The sequence below is a fragment of the Peromyscus leucopus genome, chromosome 5 (assembly GCF_004664715.2).
Source record: "Peromyscus leucopus breed LL Stock chromosome 5, UCI_PerLeu_2.1, whole genome shotgun sequence".
NCBI lineage: Eukaryota > Metazoa > Chordata > Mammalia > Rodentia > Cricetidae > Peromyscus > Peromyscus leucopus.
The window spans coordinates 73244842-73272217 of NC_051067.1; the positions used below are offsets into that span (position 1 = coordinate 73244842).

Genomic DNA, 27376 nt, shown 5'->3' on the forward strand with positions numbered 1-27376 from the left:
CCCACTAGTACAGCAGCCTGCACAGAAAGCAAACTATGAAATAGATGAACCTTTGGGAGTGCTTCCCGGCTGCATTTACTGTGCTGGGAAGAACCCATCCGACTTCAGAAACAGTGCACCTTGGGAGCCCTGGCCTGGGTGTGTCTGAGCTTTGACCCACTTGCCTGACTTGACACACCCTCCTTTTTTTTTTCCTCCTTATGTCAGGATCACTGAACCAGAATGGAGAGAATTATGAGGGCTGAATAAGTTCCTCCTAACCGAGAAAACATTCAATTCTAGGATCCTGACTCCAGCTATATTTCAGATGTGATCTTTCCAGGCAGTGGATGAGACCAAAGGCAACCCTGTGAACAATGCCAGAGCCTTTTGGCCCTGAACCCTCTGAGTGTTGAGACTTCAGCTTTGTGTGCCCTTTCCATCACTGTAACAAAATACCCAAGACATGTAGCTTACTAAGAGGATGGGCTCATGGATCGTGGTTCAGAGATTTCAGTCCACATTTACTTGGCGCTGTCACCTTGAGCCTGTGACTCCAGTTTTATCAAGGTGGGAGTGTGTGGCAGAAGAGCCCTTTGCATTTCATGGCAGCCAGGAAGCAAGATGGGCCTAGGTCATGTATCCCCATCATGGGCATACCCACTATGACCTAGCCTCCTTCCACTGGATACCATTCCTAAAGTTTCCACTCCCCCAGTCGCACCACAGGCTGTGGACGAATCCTTTAACACAGCATCTTTAGAAGACATTAAAGAGCCAAACTCAAGCAGACCTTTGGTACCCCCTAGCATGAACTCGACTGCATGTGTGCTGGTCTCTGGGTCTGAACTTGGCAGAGACTCATCTGCTTTGAAGATGTGCATTTGTGGTTGCGCCTGCCTGGTGCTTGCTGCCACTGAAGAGCCGCCTGACTGGCTCCTCTCCAGCCTCAGGACTTCGCCCAAATGCCATCAGCTGAGAGAGGCTGTTCTTGACTGTCATGTGGTTTTCTAAGCTGGCTCCCGACTCCGAGTCCATCTACTTCGGGCTGTTCTCAGCAGAGAAGCCATGGGCTCCAATTAAAGTTTGAGTCCCTGAATGTCCTCACCTCAGCCACCATCGCATTTACAGTCAGAGCCAAAGGCCCTAAAAGTGACCCACATCTGGGGAGCGGGCACTTTCCACCTAGACTGGGGCCAGTCTGATTTACCGTGTGGTCCTTACATACTAACCAGTGACTCCCTTTCATTCCAAAAAGTTTACTCGTTTACAAGTAAATGATAGGATTTGTTCTCCCTGTGGGACCTGAAAAAGGCCACCCCCTGCATTGGTTCCTCTTGTCCTCCCTTCCTTCACTCCACTGTAGGCACAGTAGCTCCTCAACTAACTACCCCTTAGTCCTGCCAGGCATCTAGGCATGTCCTGCTTCACCCTCACCCCACCCCACCCTGTGTGTGTGTGTGTGTGTGTGTGTGTGTGTGTGTGTGTGTGTGTGTGTGTAAAACCTTACTTCTGTGTCTTCGTTGCCTAGAACACTGCCTAGCACAATAATACATGTTGGTTGAATTTGTGGAGGAAAGACAAGTCACACCTATGTAAGTCAGAACCCAAATCTAGATCAATTCTCCGTCCCGGTTTTTGCTGGAATTGTTTTAGTTGGCTTGCGACTGCTGCCCTCGCTGTAGCGCCCACATTAGAACTGTTAGTCTGTGAGCCCCACCCATTCCTTCCCGAGTCTGTGTTTGGTTCGTGTGCCAGCTCTTAGGAAGGGCTGCCTTTCTAGTTGACTTCTTTCTGGTCATCCAGGAGCTCTTTGTGGACAGTGCCAAGGACAGAAGCACACCACAGAAGCCTAGTTTGGGTGTGCCTCCCTCTGTCACCCTTCAGGCCATCTGAAGCCTGAGACCAAGAGAGGAACACTCCTGTGCCATGATTCCCCATTTCCTGTCATGGTGCCTACACCCAAAGTCATTGCCAAGGTGAACTTGAAGTTGATAATCAGCCTCTTCCATGGCCTTGAGGAAAACAAACGGTATCGGTTTCTAGTCTGTGAAGGACTAAGAACTAGAGAGAATGCCGCCAACTTGGGCATTTCCTCCTCATGTTGCACTGTAGACTTTCATTCCCTCTGAGTCTCAGAATTTGTGTAAACAGCCTATTACCCTCTTCCATAAACGGGGCTCCAGTCTTGCTTTCAAGCCAGACTTCTCCACATAAGTCTGTATTTTTGTGCATCATAATGTAAGGTGCAGGGCTCGGGTGCAGCTTGGTGGTAGAGCACCTTTGCAGGCCCTGAGTTCCATCCTGGGTATTGTAACAGCAACAGTAGCAAGATGTCAAATGCAGTGCATCTTAGGTAAACGCCTTTGGCTTAGCCACTGCGTTTTATCTGGCTTGGGAAAACATGACTGCCTGGTGAGATGATGCCTTGCCCTATCTCCTTGAAACCAACAGAAAATGACATTGTAAGATGTCGTTGTAAGACTGTTAAAGATGTAAAGTGACATTGTAAGATTGTGTCACGGGGCCCATTTCTTCTCGTTTGTTGCCCTCCTCCGACAGCCTAGCATGGGGTCCAGAAGACTGACAAAGAGTCTAGAAGCAGGGGAGTCTTGACAAGGTGGAGGGGATGGGTGCTGTAGTACTTACCTGAGGCACTCTTACAGTTTGCATCTGAAAAGCTCCCCAAGGACAATTGTTGAGGAATTGATCTGTAGTGTTGTTGGAAGTGATGGAACCTGAAGGAGTTGGGCCCAAAGAGAGAAGTTGGGTTATTCAGGGCATACCATACCTTGAAGGGGCTATCAGGATCCTTACCCCTCCCTTCCTCTCCACCTAGCCCTGACCTCATCGTCCTAGCCATCATGCCACTGCAGAGGGCTCCTCCAGCACATGTGTCCCATCATGGGATATTGGACCACCACAGGCCATAGCAACAGGGCCAGTGGATTCAGTCTGAACTTCAGAAGACATAAGGAACAAACAAAAAAACAAAAACAAAAACAAAAAACCCCAGGGACCGTCCAGACAGTGATGATGGCGGACAACAAGGGAAAAAGGCCAAGATACAGAGAAGGGGCTAGTCTGTATGAATGAGGGAACTGAAGAGAATGAAAGACCAATTTGCTTAAAGACGATTTTGGAGTTTCAGGTCTAGGCGGTAAAAAACATTCTCAGTTGGCACCTGAAGTCAGAATGTTAACAGGAAACGTGGTTAAGGATCTGTAATTTCAGGCTTCTACACGGGTTGTCGGTATGGATCTTAAAGCTACAAAAGATGGCAGATTGGAATAAGGCTATGATTTTAATATGAGGCCCCACCCCCCCATCTGTTTGAACACTTGGTCCCCAGCTGGTGGCGCTGTTTGGGGGAAGCTATGAACCATTAGGAAACAAGACCAGGCTGGAGGATATGAGTTGCCGAGGGATGAAGGCTTGTTGGCCTCCTGTCTGTCCCACTCTGTCTATCAAGAGGTATGGAGTCCAGAGATGTGTTCTGGCCACCATGAGTTCTGTGGGTCTTTCTCACACCATGGACTGTACTTTCTCAAACTATGAAACGTAATAAATCATCTCTCTTTGAAATTGCTTCTTGTCAGGGATTTAGTCACAGCAATGTGACAACTAACATGGGTATGTGACAGAAAAGGCAGCTTCCTGTGCCAGGATACCCACATACCAGTCAGGGGTGCCTGACTTTGGAAGACAACTTAAGACAAGTAATTCTTTTTGTTTTGCTTTCTTTTTTGTCATCTTTTTTTAAATTGAAAATAGTTTTTTTCATAAACTATATTCCAATTATGGTTGCCCCTCCCCCAGCGCCTCCCAGGTCCTCCCAAATAATTTTACATTGAGAAGCAGGGACACATTGAGATGGCTGAAGCCATGCATGGTAGGGAGGACAAAGCATGCCTGGTCCTCCTGCTCGATCCAGAAGCAGAGGGCAGATGGATAACAGACTCCAACTGCCAACTCCATCCATATCCCCTCAGCAAGTCCAGATGCCACAATGAGCGGTTAAGATTCTACAGAGAGTTGGGAATCACGGTGTCTTGGTTACTTAGCTTGCCTCCAATGGGATGACTTAGGCCAGAAATGGAAAGCTCCTTGATTAGTTCCCCAATGATAGAAGGAGAAGCAACAACAGATAAGATTATAAAAGACTATAATCAGAAGTGAATCACTTAGTACTCATAGTACTAGGCATCACTTAATACTCTTAGAATAGCGGTCTCGGTTCCTGTAGTTGTTCCTTACTGCCGTGTGCAGCTATTTTTAATGATGGGCTAAGGAGGACTGAATTTCTAATGGCCATTAGCTTGCCAGACTGGTTTCAGCTAGCTCCTCCGTATCTTTCTTGTATCTTTGAAAATATATTCTTTGGGGGCTGGGGAGGGAGCCCAGGTAATCTGCCACGCAAACATGCAGACCTGAGTTCAGATCCCCAGCACACAAATAAGAACAGGTAGCATGCCTCTGTAACCCCATCACTGAAGATGTGGAGATAGGTGGGTCCTTGACGCTCATTAGCCATCAGCCTAACTGAATGAATGAGCTCCTAGGTCATTGAGAGACTCAAAAAATAAGGTGGAGAGAGACTTTAGAAGATACTCAGAGCATCAACTTCTGGTTTTCCATATACATGCACACAAATATGTACATGCACAGGCTCATGCATGCTTGCACATACCCTTTGGGATTCACCATAAAGAACTCTGGTCTTCACCTGGTATGGTACTATCTTGATTCCTAATTGGTATTAATTTTCTTAACTATACAAAGATAAGAAACTAATCCAAGCTCAAAGAGGCCTCCTTCAGAACAAAGGCATGTCCATAATCAAAAGAGGTTAAAGGTGAAACTTGAATCAAAAATCACATAAATGAGCTCATTGACTAAAACTATTTCCTCAACCATAAAAGGTTTTCTTCCCTCTGCTCCAAAGGCAGCGAGGGCCGCCCTCTAGCAATAAGGCGTCTCTTCACCTGCACACACAGACCCAGGGCAGGGAGGCATGCCGGCAAAATCAGCGACTGATTGATGCTGGGAATAGCGCTTTCCCGGAATTTGCCTTGTATTTTTAATTCATGTTGTATTTGGGCCCCAAGAAAGATTTGTGAGGCCAAGCTGATGTACAGCACTAAATGACTAGTTAACCGTCCCTACTAATCACATAAATATGGTTTATGGAATGGTATAAAATGGTTTATGAAATCATTTTTGAGCCATCTCTTCGACAGTAATTATACCAGCCCATAATACCTTAAACCAAGTGAAATTGGCAAGAATTAGCCTAAGCATCCTTAATATTCTGATGGTTATCACAAGGACTGCCAGTGCAGTCAACTGACAGGGTTGTGTTTAATTTCTCTCCTTCCACTGCATTTCTCTTATTTTTTTCCTCTGTTCACATTAAACATACTTCATAACATTCCATCACGGGAGAAGGCTGCATAAGTTTCCAGTTGCTGTAATTTAGTTAAGCCGTAAAATTGTTTCCAGATTACCAACCATGAAATGGAAAGACAATCTTATTTATGAATTTATAAATCAGATAATCTCCCTCAAATGAATCCTGAAACCAGAAACACTTTGATGCTTAAATATGAAGGGAAAAGTTTTCTCATTACCATGTGTCAAAAGAGTTGTATTTTCATGAAGTGGTTTGGGCGCATACTCTTGTGGTCAGTGTGCTGTCCATCTCTGTGCTGTTCATCACTGGCTCCACCACGCCAGAGTGGGAGAGAATTGTGGCCCCTGTGTGCTTGGTTCAAGTGTCTATAAACTATAGGGAGGACATCCAAGAGCTACTGGCCGCATCTGACTGGTGTCTTCTCCCTGGTGGCCCTGTTGATGCCATAGCCTGGAAGAGGCCACCCAGGGAGTATTCATGTCCTAACTCATAGTTATGAAGTGCAGAACCAAGCATGTAGATACCTGGATCACACGTAGGGATTTTGCTCCAAGCATCTAAACTGTCATCCCAGGCTGCTCTACCAGTGCTGGTTTGAGCCCTGAAGAATCGGGCAGTGGGGTGCAAATGAAGAATTGTCGTTCACTATCTGCATCCCAAAACCACTATGGAGGGGAAGGGCAGTGGAGAAGCCTATCTCCCCTGATCCAAAGAAAATTCTAGGAAGCCCTATGGGCCCTCATGGGTCCAACCCTGCCTCTGCTGTGATGCTCTGTAATACTGTCCTCAGTGATGATCCAGTTAAAGATGGTCCTATGTCCAGGGTGTTTTATTTGTCTTTTTAATGCCTCTGCCACCCCCTCTTGTAAGACAGGGTAATGAATACTTTGACCAACAAGAAACCTGCTAGAACATTGATTTAGCCCTGATCTGTATTGCCTCCATAGCTAGTGTTACAGTGCCAGTGGATCTGCACTGCATCCGTAGCTAGTGTGACAGTGCCAGTGGATCTGCACTGCCTCCATGTCCAGTGTGACAGTGACAGTGGATCTGCACTGCCTCCATAACCAGTGTGACAGTGCCAGTGGATCTGCACTGCATTCATAGCCAGTGTGACAGTGCCAGTGGGTCTGCACTGCATTCATAGCCAGTGTGACAGTGCCAGTGGATCTGCACTGCATTCATAGCCAGTGTGACAGTGACAGTGGATCTGCACTGCCTCCATAGCCAGTGTGACAGTGCCAGTGGATCTGCACTGCCTCCATAGCCAGTGTGACAGTGACAGTGGATCTGCACTGCCTCCATGTCCAGTGTGACAGTGACAGTGGATCTGCACTGCATTCATAGCCAGTGTGACAGTGCCAAGATTTCTTCTTGTCATTTCCTCTAAGTAGATTCTTGGTTATTCCTTGTAGCTGTGCACCTGCCTGCACATTGCATTTCTCTCCATCTTCTGTGCAGTGAATGATAGGGCTAAACAACTTTCACTCTGTACTGGCATTTTCTCCCAAAGAAGTAGTTTCCCAGGTGTTTGTGTCCATCTGTGACTCCTACATGGCAGACACGGTGGCCAATCACTACCCTTATCACTTCTGAGATGACACAATGACTTACCAATAAGCACGGGCTTTCTGGCAAGTTTTTACTTACCTGATTTCATTATTAGAAATTTTTGCTAACTCTGTTTCTTAACCTGTGGATACTTTTATGGTAAAGAGGAAGCCAAGCACACAAGGGTGCCTGCCTGAAAATGCTTCAGTTCAGAGATTGACATCCACTGCTGTACCTGGGCATATGAGCAGTCGGTCTGTGGAGACAGATGTGTGTCCACACTTGGCATTTGAGATGATCTCTCCCCCAGTAGAACAGAGATCACACTGTTCAGACGTATATCCCTGGGTGGGGCTGCTTGCCTTTTGCACCGTGAACTACTCACACGCCATGACATACTTACAAGAAACCTCTTGGTCATAGCTGCCCTGCCAGTTTAAAGGGAAGACAGCACGTAGACTCAACAAGTCAGAAGCTGGTGATTGCAAAGTTAAACTTCGTGACTGATAAGGCATTAAAGGTTTTAGCCCAAAGGCAAGACTCAAGGCCTCAAAGCTCCAGGATGCTCCTGATTACCACCAAGTTCAGAACACAGATGTCCTGCCTTTCCATGAGCCCAGCCTCACCAGTTCTGCTTCTGTGGTGAAAGGATGGATTGCTGCTCTGTCCTCACAGAGTATCAGATAAAATGTTGGTTTACACTGGAGAGCCACAGTGTGTGTATGAGTGTGCTGTTTGTAGAATAGGAATCACCATCACATGGTCTAAGATGTAGAGAGGCAAGTCTGTTTCAAATACCTGACTGTAGTATCACAGAGCCCTGAAGAGAAAGGTACAGTACCTGTCCATAGGCAGTAACTAGGGGGATTTTTATTAGTGTGTTCATGATTGAGTTGTTGAGTATATTTTTCTTTCTTGATCCTGTAAAATCCTCCAGGCTAAGGCCTCTACACCATTAAACTGAGCATCATCTACTTCCAAACTCATATTGATTTCAATTGCATTCTCCATGGTGTTGACAAGAGACACTTGTTTGTCTGCCCTTGGGCTATGAAACAAGCATAACTACACACACAACAAATATCTCCATCATTCACACCAAAATCAGCCTGTAGCTTCCCAGCTGCGAAGAGCAGCCTCTGGGCATGTATGAATGCAGGGCCTGGCCCGGAGTATAACCAGTCCCACTGGGGTCTCCTCTGATGCAATGTAAACAACAAAATAGGGCATGAAGACTGAAAAGCACATGCTGTGTGAACATCGGAGGGAGATGTTGTTTCCTGGGCGGCCTCTTCTGGCCTACGCATTGTCTTTTTTTGTGAGGTCACAGCCTCCTCTCTCCACTCTTACCAGTGAATCTTGGCCTCAGCCAAGGATCTTCAGTTCTCCAGGTTTGGGTAGACTTTGGCAGCCTGTGGGGTGGTACCTCTTATAGCCCTCAGGTGGATCATTCACCTAGAAGAACCCGTCTGAAAGTCAACAGAGCTTTAACAAATAATTCTCTTGTTTTGCAGAGAGAGGATGCAAGCCATGGAGAAGCAGATTGCCAGTCTCACTGGCCTTGTTCAGTCTGCGCTTTTTAAAGGGCCCATTACAAGTAGTAGCAAAGAGGCGTCTAGGTAAAAAAATAAGCAAGCCATGCAGGAAAAAAAAAAAAATCAACCTGCTTCTCCTTAATCATTGCAGCCATTCATTCCCTGGAATTCGTTTCTTCGTGATCATTATAGGGCTGACATGTTTACATCTTTATAATCATGGTGTGGGGGTTGTTCTTTTGGTTTTGTTTTTCTTCTGGTCATTCTTGGACAAAGGTAACACTTTGGCCCAAGAAGGGACACAGGGCTTCCCAGTGCATGTGGCTTCACGGACCACTTGCTCCACAGTGCCTGTTCCTACCATCCACGTGTGTCCACATCCGCCACCATCTGAACAGTCACCACGTGCCCAGCTGCATCTGCCTGAATCAGCACACACATGGAAAGCCTTTCCCGTCCCGGGCAGTCATGGAGCTGATGGCAAACATCTTCATTGCTTAATCCATCACTGCTAAGTCTTAAGAATAGAAGGGTCAAGGAAAGACAGTGGCGCTTGGAAAACTATAGATTGGACTCTCTTTTTCTTTCTTTCAGTGAGAAAATGATGAAAGCCACAGCCAACAGGAGCCAAACAGATGGTGCAGGTGAGTGTTCCCAGGAGCTCTGGAGAGCCGTGAGTTTCAGTCAGCTCCGGCTGGCTTCACAGGTACTCAGTGTTTCTCCAAGTCAACTGGTATGATTCTGAGATGTCCTAAACAACTCCATTGCTACTGCAATGCAGAAATTATTACCTTCGTGGTTCGTTCACTCACTCATATGACCTTACTTCTGTTCCAGGCACTGGTGTGCAGAGTGGATATGGTAAATATAAACCACGGTGCTACCTGCCTAGAACTTCAAATCCACAGAAAAGTTGGAAGTAGATGTAGGTTGAGTATCAAGAATTGTGGGATAAAAATTTACCCAGCAGGGCTTGCCTGTATTGAAAGCATCCCCTGGAAAGGTGATGGAGGAGTACAAAGAACTCAGGGAAGGGAAAGAGGAGAGGATCCTTCCAGGTGGAGGCAACTTGGGGGGGAGGGGGCGTGTCCTTTAACTGTAAAGTGAGGCCATTGGGAGATTGCACTCTGAGGAAGAACATTAGCCTGGGTGTAACAGGCGAATGGACAAGAGTGAATGGGAAGAAGTAACCACTTACCTAAGTCTAGATAGGGAAAGAGAATGAATGAATGTGCTTTAGGGCTTTCCTTTTAAATGTTAATGTTCCCCTGAAGGAGGACTGACTCTGTCACCAGCATAACTTCCTGGTATCACCACATCTGTGTGGTGACAGCCTGATCCTGGGGTCCCCAGGCAGGCCTCCCTGCAGAAGATGCTATCTTCCTGCCCGCTGGGTTAGAAACAGATCACGGCAGGAGCATGCTCACAGGCTGAGGCTGGACAGAAGCAAACAGCCAGTTGTGTGAAACCCCTCATTTGGGGGAAACCACATCTCCTAATCATGCAGCACAGGAATGTGGATAGGGTTAGGAACGTAGGTCTAGCATCCCCACCCCTCCCCCTGGCTCCCCTTGGGCTGAGCAGAGCCCGACACTCAGTTCTAAAGAGATACTTCTCCAGCATCCAACTAAAAAAATCAGTCAATGGCCTGGGCTGAACCCAGACAGTTATTTCATGGAAATCACTGAACTTGACTTCAGAGCAATTGCCAGTTTGCTCTGGGGATATGTGTTCACTCATTTTCTTATTTATTATGAACTTAAGGGAATAAAATGAAACTGCTAACACCAAAGCCTTCAGTGCCTCCGGAATCCATTCTGGAAATGATGAGTGTCCTGTACATCATTCTGCTCAAGATGTACATGCTGGTTTGTAGCCCCCGATGCTCTCTCGATTTCTATAGAGTAGTAAATAATAAGGAAACATTTAGGGAGTGATTCCTGTGTGTCTGGCACTGTTTGTGCGTTAACCCATTAATGTCTATCCCCAAGGGGTAGGTATCATTTTTATTTCCTTGTTCCACATAAGGAAGTGGAACACACATCCCCACACGTGTGACATACAGTCCACATACCTCCTATTTGATCGCATTCTTTCACGTTAGGATACACACGTCCCTTGAAAGATACACAGGTTGTTTGATTTCTTCAGTCTGAAATTTTTGTAAATGTCTCTCTTGAGTAAGGCAGAAGAGACAAGTGTAGTTTCTTGGGCCATATTTCCAAGTGTGATCAGGGATTGTAGGAGACAGACAGTGGTAGTGGTCACATGTTTTTTGAAAAGCATTGGCAATGACATTGGTAGTGTGAGTGATTTTTAACTCTGGCCAGTTTGGTCTTTCTCTTGCTAATGGATGTATCAAGGCTAGATACTGCCCACAGGGGGTTAGTTGCCATAGCAGCCAGTATAATGCACAAAATAGAGTAATTCTTTCATAATCCTAGAAAGAAAACGGTAAGAAAGTGGTGTTAGCCCTGAGTATAGACAAATAACAGGCTTATATAGAAGCCAACGTACTCATTTGGCCAAAGGTCAACACAAATGAAGTCCAGACTTCCTGGTTACATTAGAAAGGTGTAATTTACTGTAGACATGAGGGAGCAGAGGACATCTCCCACTTCTGAGGCCTACCATGTGTGTTACATTGTCTCGTCTCAGTCAGCACACCTAACCCTATGGAGAAAACATTGCCATCTGTATCTTATGGTGAGAAACAGACTCACAGTGAGTTAAGATGTGCAGAGTCTCCCAGGTAATGACAGTCGGTCTTCCTACATCTCACACCGGTACTAGCTCTGCCACAACAAGGTACATTAAGCTCACATCACATGCATGCTTGTTAAAATTCATATTAAGATCTAACTTACCAAGGGCCAATGAGATGTCTCAATGGGTAAAGGCACTTGTGCAAGCCTGGCAACCTCAATCTGCAGGACCCACAGAAGGTAGAAGGGGAGAACGGACTCCAGAGTTGTACTCTGACCTGTAACAGTGTGCACACGTACACGTGTCCTCATGAACACACACACACACACACACACACACACACACACACACACACACACACGAGGAGGAGGAGGAGGATTATAATAATTATAATTTTAAGATTCTGGGGACAAACTGTACATTGTCTCTTCTTGCTAGACTTGGCAAGAAACTGAATGTGACTCCCCATCTGTGGGTGTGGCAGACCACCTCCAGGTCTTGTGACTCCAGTGTGAGTGGGGACCCACTTGGAGTCCTCAGCAACTAGATCTTCTCCATCCTGAGTACATATTTCAGGGCCCTTGCTATCGATCCTTGCTGGCTGTTGGTCACCCCTCAATGCTCTGTACGTGCTGAGACTCTGGATGTAGATGGGAAAGATGGTCCTTTCTACCATTCTGCTCAGAATTCAACCAAGGGCAGTAAGTTTCACTATTGGTGAAATTATTAAGGCCACTCCACGTAGTTAAAAGGAAGATTTATTTAGTGGATGACTTACAAATGAAGGGATAGGTAGGTTGCGGGGGGTCTGGGGAAGGTGTATCGCAGTCCAGTGGTGTTCTCTGGAGCTCTGCTCGGTCTTCCTCCACCGTCTAGGGTCCAGGCACAGAGAGAGCACTCGCCCATCCAGGTCTCGGGTCTCCAGACGCCTCCCTTGGCCCCGCCTCATAGGCGTGACAGTTGCCAGAGTCTCAATGGGGGTTGGAACTTCCAGATCCAAGCTGGAATGGCTACCCACCCATTCTATGTCCGCCCTCCAGCAACATTTCACTCTTCGCCAGACATTGGGCTAAGCAGTTAAAGGTGGTAACTTCCTTAGCTTGCAGGGTAGCACCAGTACCCATCTAAGCAAGTACAAAAAGAACATGGTTAAGCTCTTGCTTGCCCAAGATCATACATGGCAAAGTGGACAGGTTCTGGCCTAAATATTGAAATGGATAAGAGTGGCCTTGGCTAAAATCAAATGGCTGGAGACAGGAGGCAGTTTGCGGGGAGGTGAGAAGAGATAGTGAATTGGATCTGCTTGGAGGAGAGGCTGAGAGTTACTTGAGGCCATTGGTATGTGGCATCTGGGGAGGGTGGTGTGGGGAGCTGGGCAGGTAGCGGAAGAGGACAGAATTGCCCCTGACGCTATGGCCAGTGAGAAGAGCAGGCAGTGAGGTGTCAAAGGCTGACAGAGGGAGGGTTTGGAGAAGAGACAGACTGACGAAGCTGGAGCATCAGAGAGAAAAGTCAAGGGAGAGACATTTCTGTGTGACAGGAAAGGAGAGAAGTGACTGGCAGGCCAATGGCATGCTAGTTGAAGTCACTCTCCCTGGAGAGTGGCCATAGCTGGCCCCTTGATGAGCAGCCATGTCAGGAAATTGGTGTAACTAAAGACCATGTGCAATAGAACCAGATGTTACTGAAAAAGATGGATTCTTAAATACTAGAGACTACAGAAAGAAGCTGGTTTTTGAAAATGTTTTTGAAGCCTGATGTCCGCAGTCAGCTATAACCAAAACATGCAGACTGGAGCCTGTGTTCTGTAAGAGTTGGACCAGCGGGTAAAGGTGCTTCCTGTGCAGACCTGGAAACCCAAGATTGATCCCAGAACCCACTCAAAGTTGGAAGGTGGGAATCGACATGTACACACACACACACACACACACGCACACGCGCACACACACACACACACACACACACACACATAAATAAGACTGGTGAGGTAAGCTGGTACCCTCAGAGCATACAAGGATCACAAGGTATAAAGGAGGAATGGGCCTTCATTTGGCTGAGGAACTGCCAGGACAGACTGATGTTCACAGCGTCATTTTAACAGAGATACCATGGCGGTTCCATTTACTATTCAGGTGATGTATGTGTAATCCAGGAGTATTCGCATGCCTGTACACGTGTATCTTTGCCTACAGGCAAGGCATAAGCTGTCTGATTCAACAACAAGCGACAACTTGGAACTGATAGCTATACCCTGTCAGAATACCTGACCTTGGAAGACACTAAGTTAATTATGACACACTGCTGTAGCCAGAGATGTCACTGGATGTTCTCTTCCTTTGTACCTCACAGTGGAAAACAGTCTTTTCAACAGCTGCACACACACATGGCAAATATTGACTTTCCTGAGGGTGACTTTGATCTGTGTGTAAGGGACAGGGACACATATAAGTTTTTCAAGTCCTGACTGGTGACGGTGTGAACAACTGCTAAGGCTCATAGAATAGCCCAAAGTGCTGTGTGTGTGTGTGTGTGTGTGTGTGTGTGTGTGTGTATGTGTGTGTATGTGTGTGTATGTGTGTGTGATGGGTGGTACAGATTCACCATTTACTCTGGGGGCCTGTCCATAAGAAAAGCCAGAAGTGGTGTGTGTGTGTGTGTGTGTGTGTGTGTGTGTGTGTGTGTGTGTGTCAGAGAGAGAGAGAGAGATTGATTCAGCATTTACTCTGGAGCCTGTTCCATATCTTTGCACTCTCTTTAAAAGCCCGAAGCAGCCGGGTGGTGATGGTGGCGCATGCCTTTAATCCCAGCACTCAGAAGGCAGAGGCAGACAGATCTCTGTGAGTTCGAGGCCAGCCTGGTCTACAGAGCGAGATCCAGGAAAGGCGCAAAGCTACACAGAGAAACCCTGTCTCGAAAAACCAAAAAAAAAAAAAAAAAAAGCCCGAACCATCTAGTAAAGGTTCTTTAAACCTTGCTGGCTCTATAAGTCATACTTCGGCTCAGGACCCTCCCCAGTGGGCTCGCAAAATGTACAAATCTTACGTAAGCTGAACCAAAGACAGAGACTGTGGCAGCTGGAGAAGACCTGAGGAGCTTTCCCTCTGTATCAGCCCCTTTAGTGCGGGGAGCAGAGCCCGGGCCTGAGTAATCCACCACGAGCTGTGCCCCAGCCTAGACGTTTCTTTCCGTTGCCTTTCGGGTTTGATTCCTTTCCTGAAGAATTATTAAGTAAAGTCGTGTTTTCTTACTAAGGGTGACAATGCACAGAAATCTTACTTCTTTGGGATTTAGAAACCTGTGAGGACTTAGCAAAGCGTACCCTCTTTTGATTGGTTTCCCGTCTCCAGCATGCCCCGTGTCCACCTGCCAGCAGGGGGCAGTCACACAGCATGCTCTGTGAAGGCCCAGAAATTAAATATATATATATATATATATATATATATATATATATATATATATATATATATTCTGTTATATATAACATATATATGTTTTGTATATATATAACAGATTTTTAAAAAATCTAAAATTTAGCAATAAGATTATTGGAATACCAGCAGCCAGAAATGCTGTTAATATTTGTTCTAGATGCTTTTCAACTTTTATCTGTGAAACCTTGTGTAATTAAAGAAAAAGAAAAAGGAAGGTGGGGAAATCACGGCACAGGGGGATGGAGAGGGAGGAGGGAGGGACCGAGGGGCAGAGGAGGGGACATGGATGGAAACAGAGGGGCTGGCAGCAGCATGCACACTTAGCCTCCCTGACATGACATCATGCTTACCGTACCGCTCTGCCATCTCTCGACAGTGAAGCTTCTAGAACATGATGGTCACACACTGCAACTCTTAGCATCCTGTGACCTATTGTTTTCCTGATGTTCATAATTAACTTTTTAGTCATCTGTGTGGAGACAGGCCCTCACAGGTCAGGTGCTGTCTGCATTCTAAGGCCTCTGCTGTTTTTTTTGTTTTTTTTGATTTTGTTATTTTTTTTTCCCTCACAGGAACGGTCCATGTTTCTGCTGGGAAGAGTCTGGGCACTTTGGAATCCCCACTGCCCCCCAGCCAACCCCTGCCTGCCGGCGCGACCTCATCCATCCACATGAGCCTGCTTGACATGAGGCGGAACGTGGCTGAACTCAGGCTCCAGCTCCAGCAGATGAGGCAGCTCCAGGTACTTCTCACAGATGTGTCCCCTGTCTCAGTGGCTCTTGATCTGGTTTCTCTCTCCCCCATAGCCCCAGCCCTGCACGACTGCCCTGGGCTCCTTGACCTACTCTCCCCGGGAGCTAACTGAAGGTCCTGCATGTGTAGTCATAACGGCACAGCTTCCTGGTTTCCCTGGAAGCCTGGTCTAGAACCTTCCCCTGTAATTACAGCCAGTGTATGACGACTGCCTTTGACAGTAAGTGCTTTACATGAGAGAAGGAACCTTCCAGCACCTGCTTTTGTGGAAGAGGGCTGAAAAGAGAGCTGCCCCGTGGAGCATGCTGCCAGCCAAGGCTGCCGGCTCTCAGCGCGGTGGAAGTCCCTCCTTCCTCCTCGGGAAACAGTTCCCCCTCCTCCTCCAGAACTATGAGTTTAGCATAGAAGATGAATTAGTAAGGGTGGGGGGAAAAAGCTACTGTGGATGATGTGTTGAGAACAGAACATGTGCATTTTATCGGGGTGGTATGTCCCAGGTTTCCTTTGTCGTTTTCGTCACCGAGGAGTAGATGAGCTGTAGGGGATCGAGGGGAAGGCAAAAATAACCCTTCGCACCCTAGATCTTGGTCAGCAAACACTGTCAATCTGACAAAGTGGGATATTCCATCTCCTGGCTTGAGCCCTAAGGAGTTGGGAGGTACAACACAGCATGAGGTCACTCACCTGTGTGCCTCCGGCACAGCCTCGCCCTCCCTGCCTTTGACTAGGACTTGGACACGGAGGGCATAGTTCTAGCTTGGGCTTTATGGAGACATCTCTTTGGCCTCCTTTGAGAAGCTCATAATCCAAATATTGTTAAAAGTTGAACACACCCAGGAGCTGGGACAGCCACATGGGTGGGACTCCTCTGTAGCCTGTGGAAGCAACGCCCAAGTGGTGAGGTAGAGGCAGGAAAGGACTTGGAACCACAGTAACTTCTGCACCCCAGTGCCATAAACCCAACATGTTTCCCCACCTAATTAAAGCTAAGAATATGCTTTCCCGCCACCAGTGTCTAGCAGTGGGAAAGGGGGAGGGGCAGCCAGAGCCGGGCATGGAGTCATACTCAGGTCTCTAATCCTAGCACTGGGAGGCAGGAAGATCATGAGTTTGAGGCCAGCCTACTGCATGATAAGATCCTGTCCCCAAACCACCTCTCCTACTTTCAGTTAAAATGAAAATGTAAAATAAGGGCAGCTGCTTTGGAAGACCTCCTCTGAGATCCTGGAGTACAAGGTGAGGGTTGATGAAACAGCCCACGCTGCTTAGTGCTCAGACACCACCATCCACCACTCTTTCTCTCTGTCCTAGACCTAACCTGGGACATTTGGTGCATCTTTATTTACATGCACCTCTGGTGCATCTGTGGAAATCCATCTTAGATGGACTTCCCTTTGCCTTGCAAAAAAAATTTTTTTTCATTTTAGGTGTATGGGGTAGACATATATGTGTGTGTGGTGTGTGCATGTAAGTGTGCAGATGTGTGCCCATGCAACTGTGTGTGCAGTGGTCAGAAGAGGACCTTGGGGTTCTTCCTCCCTTGCTCTTCACTGTATTGCTTTGCGGCATGGTCTCTCACTGAAGCAAAGCTTGCTGTTTCAGCTAGGCTGGCTGGCCATTGAGCGCCTGGGATCTGCCTGTCCTGTCCTCCAATGCTGAGATCACAGGACTGTGCAGCCATGCCCTGTTTTTTATATGAGTGCTAGAGATTCAAACTCAGGTCCTCATACTTGTACAGCAAGTACTCTTGTGCATTGAGCCATCTCTCTGCAAAGAATGGAAAGGAAGGTAGGAAGGGGGCGGGGGGGGGCGGAGAATGAGAATAAAAATGAATTGGTTTTGCAATGACGTGCAGTGTCTCTGTCAGTGGTTGGAATGATAGAGTAGAATGTTTTCAGTCCTCGGTGTCCTAACAATGAAGGGACAGAGGAAGCAAGGAGGGACAAAGCAATCAGCCCCTTTAAAACGCAGCTGCCATCCCTATCCCTGTGAACTTAGACACTGTGTTTCTGGATATTTTCAGTACTCCCAGAAAATCTGGAAATAAGGTTTGATATAAAACACTTCCATTTTCAAGTGTTAGAGAATAATTAAAACTCAATTGTTTGGTGCTCCCAAGGCCAAAGGACAGGCATGTAGGTCAGACACCACCTGTCACCTCCCAATTTCTTTCCCAGTTTGTCTGGAGTCTGCCCCTGTAGGCAGAGTTTTTCTGTCCCAGCAGTTAGTCCCAAATAACTACAAGAAACTTAATATTAATTGTAAATGATCAGCTGATAGCTTAGGCTTTTCTTCAGTCAGCTCTTACAACTTAACCCATTTCTATCCATCTATGTGCTGCCCCAAGACTTGTTTACCTCATTTATGAACTTCCCACATGGCTTCTTCTGTGTTTGGCTCTCGACTCCCCAGACTCTGCCCTTCTTCCCAGAATTCTCTCTGCCCCAAAAATCCTGCCTAGTTATCAGCCAATCAGCTTTTTATTAACAATGAGAGCAACACATATTTTCAATGTACAGAAGGATTATTCCACAGCATGCCCCCTCCTCACACTGCAGCTGAGTTTTAGCTCCACCTGCTGGCTGTTTGGAAATTGTGTTCCTGATTGGACACCCCCTATCCAGTCCCACATGGTAGTGCCCGCCCCTTGCAGACTGAATCTGTCATTTCTACAGTAGGCTCTAACTGCTCTCCAAAGTGAGCAGCTGTTGCTTTGGGGATGTGGGTGGCATTGCTTTATCAGGAGCACAGCTGCCTTAGCTATTTCATAAGCATTTGAGACACACTTATTGCTGTGGGTATGTTACCTCCTTGGCTGGTACACGGCCTTGTTTGATTCTGGGATGGTTGGAAGAGATCTCCTACCACCTACCACCCCTGTCAACCCTCGAACCTACGTCAGCACAGTGTCAAACTGTCTATTGCTTAACAAGAAAGTTCTTGACCAAGGTTTAGCCATACTAGCCGAGTCCTCTGGGTTTCTTTATCCCTGTAGTACCACTTGACTTCATTGGTTCTCTCTGGGAATGAATGAAAATCAGCAATGAGCTCCTGGGCTTAGAAGTGTTAGCAGTTTCCAGGGTGGACACGTGGGGCGGGGCGGGTAGGGGGGGGAATACGTGCTTTGTTTCTTAACCTGGCTGCTATTCTCGCCTCATCTCCGCCCCAATCTTTGTATTCTCAGTGTCCCAGGCTCCCCTCCTCCATGAACTTCTGTCTTTTCAGCCAAGGGAGCCTATTTAATACAAGAACAATTGAGAATAATTAAGTCGTGGCAGCACTGATCCTCCTTCAGCACCTGTATTATCCTGCACCCAATATAAAATGCAGCTCCAGAGTGGTTATGAATCCAGTAATAGAGCTATCATTAGAGACACGCAGAACTCGCTAGAAGAGTCTCAAAAGAACAAAAATTGAATTAGAAATTCCAGTGTTCTTTGAGCTGTGTTATAAAATAGTGAAACTGAATGAACCCTTTTGTGTTTGGCAGCCTGCTCCAGTAATTAGATAATTAAATCATTGATGAGCCTTAGGCTGTAGCAGATCATCATATGTGAACATTTCATTTCCAGAAGTGATAGATTCTTCTCAGGAATAAAAATATGAAGCAGACACAAGGAGTGGTTAGATGGGGGAAATGATGTCAATAAGGCCATTGAGACAACCAAGTCCCTCTCCATGTGGTTCACTGTCTTCCAATTTCATACGAGTTATCAGTAGACAAGACATGCTCCACCCACTGGAGTCATCCCGAGGGTCCTTCACAAAGGACATATACTGAGTCACCCAGCCAGTCTGACTTCATTGGTATGGACTGACAGGTAGGCTAGTGGTTCTAGAATATTCCAGGGTAAGAATTACTGCTTTCATGTTCTTCTGAATGTTCAATCCAGTGAGAAGCCTTGTAGGCATGCCAGGATCAGTCAGCTCTCACAAATGCTAAAATGGATGCGAATGAGTACGCCACCGCTCTGTAAGCCCAGAAGGAGATGGTAACTTAAACCATTCCAAATTGTGCTCATCAACTGTGGCTCCTCTGCTTCATGAGATTTGCTACAAGCCACAAGCTGATGGAATATTTCCACTGCTGTATTCTCACTCCCAAGTAACCTCTGGGTCCACAAAGACCATAACAAAGAACTCTGTAACTCAACAAATGTTCTCTTCAACAGATGATGATCCCTGTCCATTACTTTTCCTGATGCGATTTATAAATAATAAACCTTTTTTTTTTCTAATGGTGAATAATTCTTTTCCTCAGAATGTCCTAGTGCATAGATTTTTTTCTTTTCAAAAGAATTCCAGATCCACAGAGGTGACTGCATTTCTGTCTTTCTGGCTGAGTTGAGGAGAAAAATGTATTTCTGGAAGAAAACAACTTCTGTGGAGACCACAGTCAGGACTTCACCAAAACAAGAAAATGGATACATTCTACTGTTCCAATTCCCAATTTTTTTTAGTCCCCTATCTCTTTATTCAGCTTCCTGATAAGTTAAAAAAAAGTCAGGTTATTGTGAACTTAGTGTTACAATTTTAAGGTTTCTGGGAATCTTGTTTTTCCTCTGATGAGGGAGGATCAACATTAAAGAAGAGGCTACAGTTCCCAGAGCCCTAGGATCCAGCCTGACATAATTCAACAGTTATCTTAATGTATCTTTTATGCCAGAGTCTTTTATTTTCTGATGACCAAAATTATAGTCAGGAGAATGTGTGTCCCAGAGGAAAGCACACCACAACTTGGCCCTTGTAGGACAGACTGTTTTTTCCACCAAGGCAGAAATGATAAATGGAACTGATGCAGGAGTTGACAGTTAAGTTGCCAAACAGTTTACCAAACTCCAGTCAGATCTACAGACAAGAGACTATCTAAGATGCTAAGACAACACCCAGATGACATGTGTCCATGAGCAGGCAGTGTTTATTTTGTTCCCTGAAGTCTTGGGGGATGTTATGTAGGTGGTTAGGAGTCATTCTGGGGTCTGGTTTTCAATCCCAAACTCCCTGGTTTGTGGTGTAACCACTGCTCAGTGTTCCGGGCAATTGCAGCAGCTGGTCCATTTTGCCAGCTGGCCATGTTGTCAAGGATCGTTTCACCTACCACGTCAGGGATGAGCTTAGAAGGTGCAGGGCTATTTTGAGGCAGTTAGATTTAAACAGTTTCCTACATTATTCATAAAGTTGACATGGATAACTCACTCGGCCCAATTAAAGATTTAATGGCCAAGAACATTCTAAGTATGCTTATAAAACCATCACAGGCATATTCAATAAATTGTGTTTCTAGCTAAGAGGGAGTAGTTGCAGCTCCACTCACCATCCCATTGTTAACAGCTAGAGAACTGGAAACTATTGAGCATGATTTGCAGATCCTGGACAACAGAGAACTTGGGCCTGGGTTGCTCAGAAGGATGGAGATAAAGGAGACGAATCCCCGGTTGACCCATGCATCTGCCTGGAGGTACTCTCCAGATGTAATGCAGAAACTCGGGCAGTCCTGTCATCATCATCAGGGCAAAGGAGATAAAAATCACGGTTCAGAGAGCTGAAGCAGCAAGCATTTGTGGAATGGAGTGCCAAATAGAAGATGTCTTTGTACAGAAAGGACTATGTTCATCTGTGGGCTAGCTATTGGGTAATAAACCAAGTATGTGTAGGATGAACAGACCTCTAGTCCAAGTAAAGACCATGTGGGTAAACCAGCAAGCCAAAATCTTCCTAGAGACCACCCAGGCCTGGAGCAGTTCAAGTTTTCACAAGCAAAAATGAAGAGGCCATATTGGGTACCTCAGCATTAAGTACAGACTAGAAAAGGGCTATATCCCAGTCTTTGGACCAAAGTAGCCCTAGTGTGAAGACTACTCTAGGTTCTCTCTACAAAAAGTTAAAAATAATCCTCTCAGTAACAAAATGAGCCACACATAACTGGTCTGTCGGAGAATACCCAAAATCATAAGGAAAACAGTGAAAGCTAATACTCCATGCCCAATGTCTAATCAAAAACTACCAAACAATGAATGATGGTTAATAATATATATTAATAATTATATATATATATATATATATATATATATATATATATATATATGAAAACTCAGCCACTAAAAGCCAACCAGAAGTGATGGAGATGTTGACATCAGTAGCAAAGACTTCCAAAAGCCATTCAAATTATTCTCAAGGATTTAGAACAAAGCATGAACCAATGCTACAAGAGATTAAGGGTAGAGCTTTGGATAGTTAAAACAAAAAGCGATATCTGGATAGACTTAAAAGATGAGGGACTGGCCAAAGAAGGCAATAGGAAACAACAAAAGAAACCATCTAAGAATCAAGAAGAAATGACATTAAAATTCAGTGACCCATGGAGCAATATTAAAGGGTCTGTGGGGAAAGGAAACTCTTACAAGAGAGAGGGGGTACAAGTTTTCCAAATTTGATGATGGTTATAAATCCACAGACTGAAGAGCCCAGTGAACATCCAGGCTGGTACTCTAAAAGGAAACCACAGCAATGGATGTTGGGAACAGATCGAGAGAAAACAAGGATTAATAGAAAAGGCAGACAGAAGGGGGAGAAGCATTTTCTACGAGGAAACGTAAATCAGGATTAATACTCACTTCTCATCAGAAACAAGACAAGACGGAAAAACAGTTTAATGACATCTTCAAAGGCCCAAAGGGGGGGAAATCAGTAAGGGAGGATGCTTAGTACCCAGCTTTTCTCATGAAGTCAGTGTCACCCTGTCCTAATTAGCTTTGTATTGTCGTGATAAACACCATGACCAAAGGCAATTGGCAGAGAAAAGGGTTCATTTGGCTTACATGTCCCAATCACAGTCTGTCATGAAGAGAAGTCCAAACAGCAACTGAAGCAGAGGCAGTGGAGGGGTGCTGCTTACTGGCTTGCTCTCCATAGCTTGCTCAGCCTGCTTTCTTCTATAAACCAAGGCCCACCAGCCCAGTGGTACCCCTGCTCACAGTGGGCTAGGCCCTCCCACATCAATTGTTAATCAAGAAAATGGCCCACAGACATGCCCACAGGCCAATCTGATAGTGATCTGAAGGATCTTCAATTCTTCAATTGAAGTTCGCTCTTCCCAGACAACTCTCGCTTGTGTCAAGTTGACAAAACCTAACCAGCACACACCCTAAGAACAAAATCAAAAGTAGGAGAGTCACTGACCAGTAGTAGCCCTTGCAAAAATAAAGGTCGCAAACCCTTAACAAAATAATAGCCATAACGTTCAGAATTGTATTAAAAGATAATTATCTCAAGTATACCAAAATTCTTTAGCATAGAAATATAAGTTGGCATGTTCAACCCTATCAACAGAATAAAAAAAGGCATAGCCTTTCAGTACATACAAAAGAAGAATGCTGGAACTCACCGTCAGTGACACCAACACTCGGCAGTATCCAGAGAGAAAGAACCTTCCTCAGCCTGTAGGAAATGGTATTGCTAATGAAACCCCATACATGAGCCCAGTAAAAGTAAGAGCCAAGCAGAAGGAAGTCAGCTATCACTTTATTTAGCACTGTACTGAATATCTTATTGAGCACAGCAAGGCTAGTACAGGAAATGCAGGTGTATGGCAGGAAAGTAAAAGTGTACTTGTCTCTCCTCACAAACAATACAATTGCTTGTAAGGTTGAAAGGGATCTGTAAGAGTGCCATTAGAAATAAGTGACTTGAGCAAGATCGCCAGAATCAAGTCAAAATGTAAAATGTTTAGTAAGTCCATACAAGGGAATGTCACTTGGCCATAAAAAGAATGAGCTGCTGAACTAACATTGCTGAAGTCTCAAAAGCTCCGGGCTGGGCTGGGGGTGTAGCTCAAGGGTAGACCAGTTGCCTAGCTCATGCAGGACCCTGAGTTCTATCTCAGCACTGGGGCTGGGAGTACTGAATAAAAGAAGCCAGATACAATGGACAATGTGGGATTCCATGTGCATGATGTTCCAGGACAGGAGGAAGTATTCTGTGAGAACAGAAGCATGGGTGGCTTCCTTGGGCTAGAGGTTGCAAACTTGAGGAATTATGAAAGAAATATTTGGAACGACAAGAAAACATCTCTCGTTTTAGTGGTGTTTACTGGTGGACACATTTGTGGACTTATGGGGCAGTGTGACCATAATGTGAACGTGTATCTCTTACTGTTTGTATACTGTCCCTTCACAGCGTTGATGGGCTTCATCATCTTAAAGGCAAACAGACCTACAAACCTTACCCATGCTCTCAGATACAGAGATGTGTCTCAGATACAGAGACACATCTGTGGATCAAAGTCTTGCCCTTGCTTCCTGTTGGCACTCTGTGGGATGAACCAGGGCATTCTCATGACCAGGAGATAATGGCAGTACCAGGGCAGGGTAGGGGAGGAGAAGGTGGGGAAGTGTACTCAGAATTAGCTGGCTCGGCCTTTCTCCCTTCTTCTCCTCACAGTGCCATAAGAAGTTCCCTCTCCATCCCCTCAGCTGAATCCCAGGAAGTCTCCTTCCTGGCGAGGAGACTAATAAAGCCTAACCCTCAGGATCCGCCAGTCCTCTTCTACCTACTCTGGCAGCGCAGTAACTTACTTCTGTGTTACATGGAATTGTCTGTCCATAGCTGTGTCAGAAATGATAGATGTGCCAGAGAGTATGCCCAGAGCAAGACGCTTGTCTGGATAGAAGAGCAATTTGGGAGTCAGGATAAAATGACCTGTTCTTAACCCTGATTGAGCCCACAACTGCTAAATGAACCTGAGCAAGTCACACGACCTCTCGAGGAGGTGGGGTCTGTTTCCTACTTTCCACTTTCAATGTGAAGGCCCTCCCAACAATAATTCCTATTTTGATAGCTATTTTAATGTCTACTGCTAATGAGATTGCAGTGTTACTTGTTTCTTTGTGGGTGTGGCCAGGAGGGTTATGGCCGAGGGCTGTGCTCTAGCTCTTAGAGCAGTAATACCGTCTCTCCTTTCATGGGCTAGACATGACACTGTCCTTGGTGGCAAAAGACAATGACTCAGGAGGTCAAAAAATTCCCGATGCTCAGTTTGCATCCCAGTTAAATGAGATGCTTCTCTCACAAGCACCCAGGCATCCATAACCTTTACAAATATTTAATCGAGTACTTCTTTATGCCTTACAAATCCATCTCCATTCACGGTACCTCCCCATCCCAGGCAGAGGTCTGTGGAGCTTGCTCTGTAGCCCTGAATTTGAGCACAGCTTTTCACAGAAGGCAGTGATACTGTTGATGTTTCATTGACCTATACAGTGTAAATGTATAGGTGACCATAGATCTGCTGCAGTCTCTGCAGCACAAGCTGAGACCAAGGCTCACCTAAGCCGGGGGTCACTCCCCAATTCAACCACTTAGAGAACAAATTCTGGGTTTTCCAATGCTCTCTGTTATCAAGATGGCTGCTTACATTCATTTGTTGGAAAGATGTTATCGGATCCTTTTTCTAGAGCAGAAATTAACAAGGCGGTGGGAAGACCATTTCAGGAGGTGGAAATAGCAGGTACGTGGTCACTGTGGCAGAAAGGAGCTCAGTAAGCCAGAAAGACCAAAGGGTGTTGGTGTGGGCATAGGGAGTGTAGGAGCCATAGCTGAGAAGAGGCTAGATACTCAGGAAGGGCTGTCTCAAGGAAGGACAGGACAGAGCTACAGACAGCAAAGAAGATACGTGACTGCTACGCACTGACTGATTTTAGGAGCACAAGGAAAGAACATTAGCAAAGCTCTGTGAACATGACTGAGTCATAGAGGTCACCAAGAGTGGCACACTTTTATTTGGCTCCCTCCCAGATGCAACCACAGGCTCCACCCCCAGGTTTCTGCTCTCTGATAACAATGGCTGGTATGTACTCAACGTTAGATTTGCACCAGATGCTATCCTAAACATTTTTTAAATTGTCTCCCTAAATCACCACAACCAGACAAAAGCATTGTCCTGTTACCACACTTCCTTATTAACAATATGGAAACTAGTAACATTCATGGCCCTTTTAGCTGATAATCACCACGCAGAATCTTGCACTGACATTGGAATTCAATGATGCCTTTGCATGTGACCTAGTTTATTCTCCACTTGGGTAATGGAGACCATAATGAGGCTTTGAACAAGTGGTACCATGGTCAAACTGTACTTCCCTTCAGTGTGAAGATGACAACAGGGTCCCCACTCCTGTGAGGTGATGCCATGTAGTGGAGAAGGGTCCTGAAACTAACTGAAAGTCCCTCTGGTGTTTCAGGGGGACTTAGGGATAATGAAAGGAATATAGTGCAGTCACTGCTGCTGAGGTTGATGAAAGGCGTCCCCTTCATGGCCATATGAAAGCCTATCATTGCCCTGTCCCAAGGATGCAAGTGTTGACAAGTGTCTTAGAAAGCCTAGGTACAAACTTGCATGCTGTATGCTCCATGAGATGAACAACCAGAGTTCTGGAAACTGTATGGAAATTGTGGTCTTAGATACACATGGAGTCTTTGTCAAATCCAGTGAAATTAGTAAATTCCCAAGAGACTTGGTCTCCTCTGAACTCATTATCATTGTCACCATCAATACTGAGTGTCACATGGTAGGGAGCTATGATTCCATGGTATGGAGACTTGGAGCCAAACAAACCAGAGAGTACAGATTCACTTTTAAAAGACATTCTGAAAAATTCCCGTCAAGCCGATGGTTGGTACGTATTCATGAGAGCCCCAGAGTAGTTCTGCCAAGGAAAGCAGATCCCACATCATCAGAGAAAAGTGAAATGGAGAGCAATGGTATGCCTCAAGTCTCTGTGGGCAAACGATTGAGGGTTGATTGATCTACTTGGCTTCCAACACTAGTGCTCTCGGCTCCTCTCTGTAAAATCATGTCCGTCAGAGTGTGTGCCTCGTGTGTGTGTGACAGTAGCCAAAAAGTAGAAAAGCTTCTCCCTTTTTATAGACACAAAGACTCAAGTTCGGCTGTCATTTGCTTGCTAAAGCTCAGCTGTTCCTTGAGGAAGCGATGCTGTATACAGTCCTTGCTTGCTTCTCTTTCTTACCAAAATAAAGATTCAGCTGGGGTTTTTCTCTGAGCCCACTTCTGAAGACAGCGGGGCTTTCTTTCAGTCTTCGTGGTGGCAGACAGGCGAAGCCAATGGAAGCTGATTTCTTTTGTCCGACAGCTGCAGAACCAGGAGATTCTGAGGGCGATGATGAAGAAGGCTGAGCTGGAAATCAGTAGCAAAGTCAAGGAGACAATGAAGAGACTGGAGGATCCGGTACAGCGGCAGCGCACCCTGGTGGAGCAAGAGAGGCAGAAGTACCTTCATGAAGAGGAGAGGATTGGCAAGAAGTTACGGTGAGTGCTGGTCACCTCGGAAGAAAAACCGTCCTGTCCACAGGGTGCTCTTCTTAGTTGGTATTTCCCCCCCTCTCTTTACTGAGTCCCTACTGTGTGTGCCAGAGATCTGCTGACCCTGGTATCTGTGATTCCAAGTGTCCCTGCATCAAGGCCTGGGAAACTCTACAGTTTCCGTGGCAACATGTCTCTTGATCAGGAGAGTGTGGGACATCCTTCGAGAAGGAAGGCAAGAGCATTGGTAGGAAAATTGGGTCCAAGGTGCTAATGACCTCTCATGTTTGAATTGTGTCATTCCCATCTACATGGCGCCCTCCATAGATCACACTCCTGCTTTGGAGACCTGCTGGATGCTTGGATGGGCTGTACTTGCCAAGACTGGAAGAGCATGGGAACCCACGGTAGAACAAGAGAACCAACTCCAGAAAAGTGTCCTCTGACTTCCACACGTGTGCCCTTGCACGCTCAGTCACACATCATATACACACAGCACTAATTTAAAATTTATGAAATATCACCTTTTAATGATATCATAAATGTCCCTTCTATCTTAACTAGATAACTTGGTGGGTCTGTATGGCAGGAGAACAGGGCTTAAGGAAGATGAGTGGAAACTCTGACTCTGGACCACTGAAGAAGCAATGACTACCCTTCTCTGCCCCGCCCCTCCCTTCCCTGTTCCTTC

General features: G+C 45.9%; 1 protein-coding gene across 21 annotated transcripts in view; it reads left to right on the top strand.

Moving 5' to 3' along the window:
* Positions 1–27376, top strand: part of Kiaa1217 (KIAA1217 ortholog) — a 474194-nt gene that overhangs the window by 422415 nt on the left and 24403 nt on the right. For 15 of the 21 annotated variants that reach the window (XM_037206012.1, XM_037206010.1, XM_037206011.1 and 12 more), the window contains 4 exons: positions 8458–8562; positions 9073–9122; positions 15188–15357; positions 26516–26691. In XM_037206012.1, the coding sequence (XP_037061907.1) occupies positions 8458–8562; positions 9073–9122; positions 15188–15357; positions 26516–26691 (501 nt within the window). The remainder of the gene's footprint in view (positions 1–8457; positions 8563–9072; positions 9123–15187; positions 15358–26515; positions 26692–27376) is intronic. The other 6 variants (XM_037206013.1, XM_028891996.2, XM_037206003.1 and 3 more) reach the window with 1 other exon arrangement.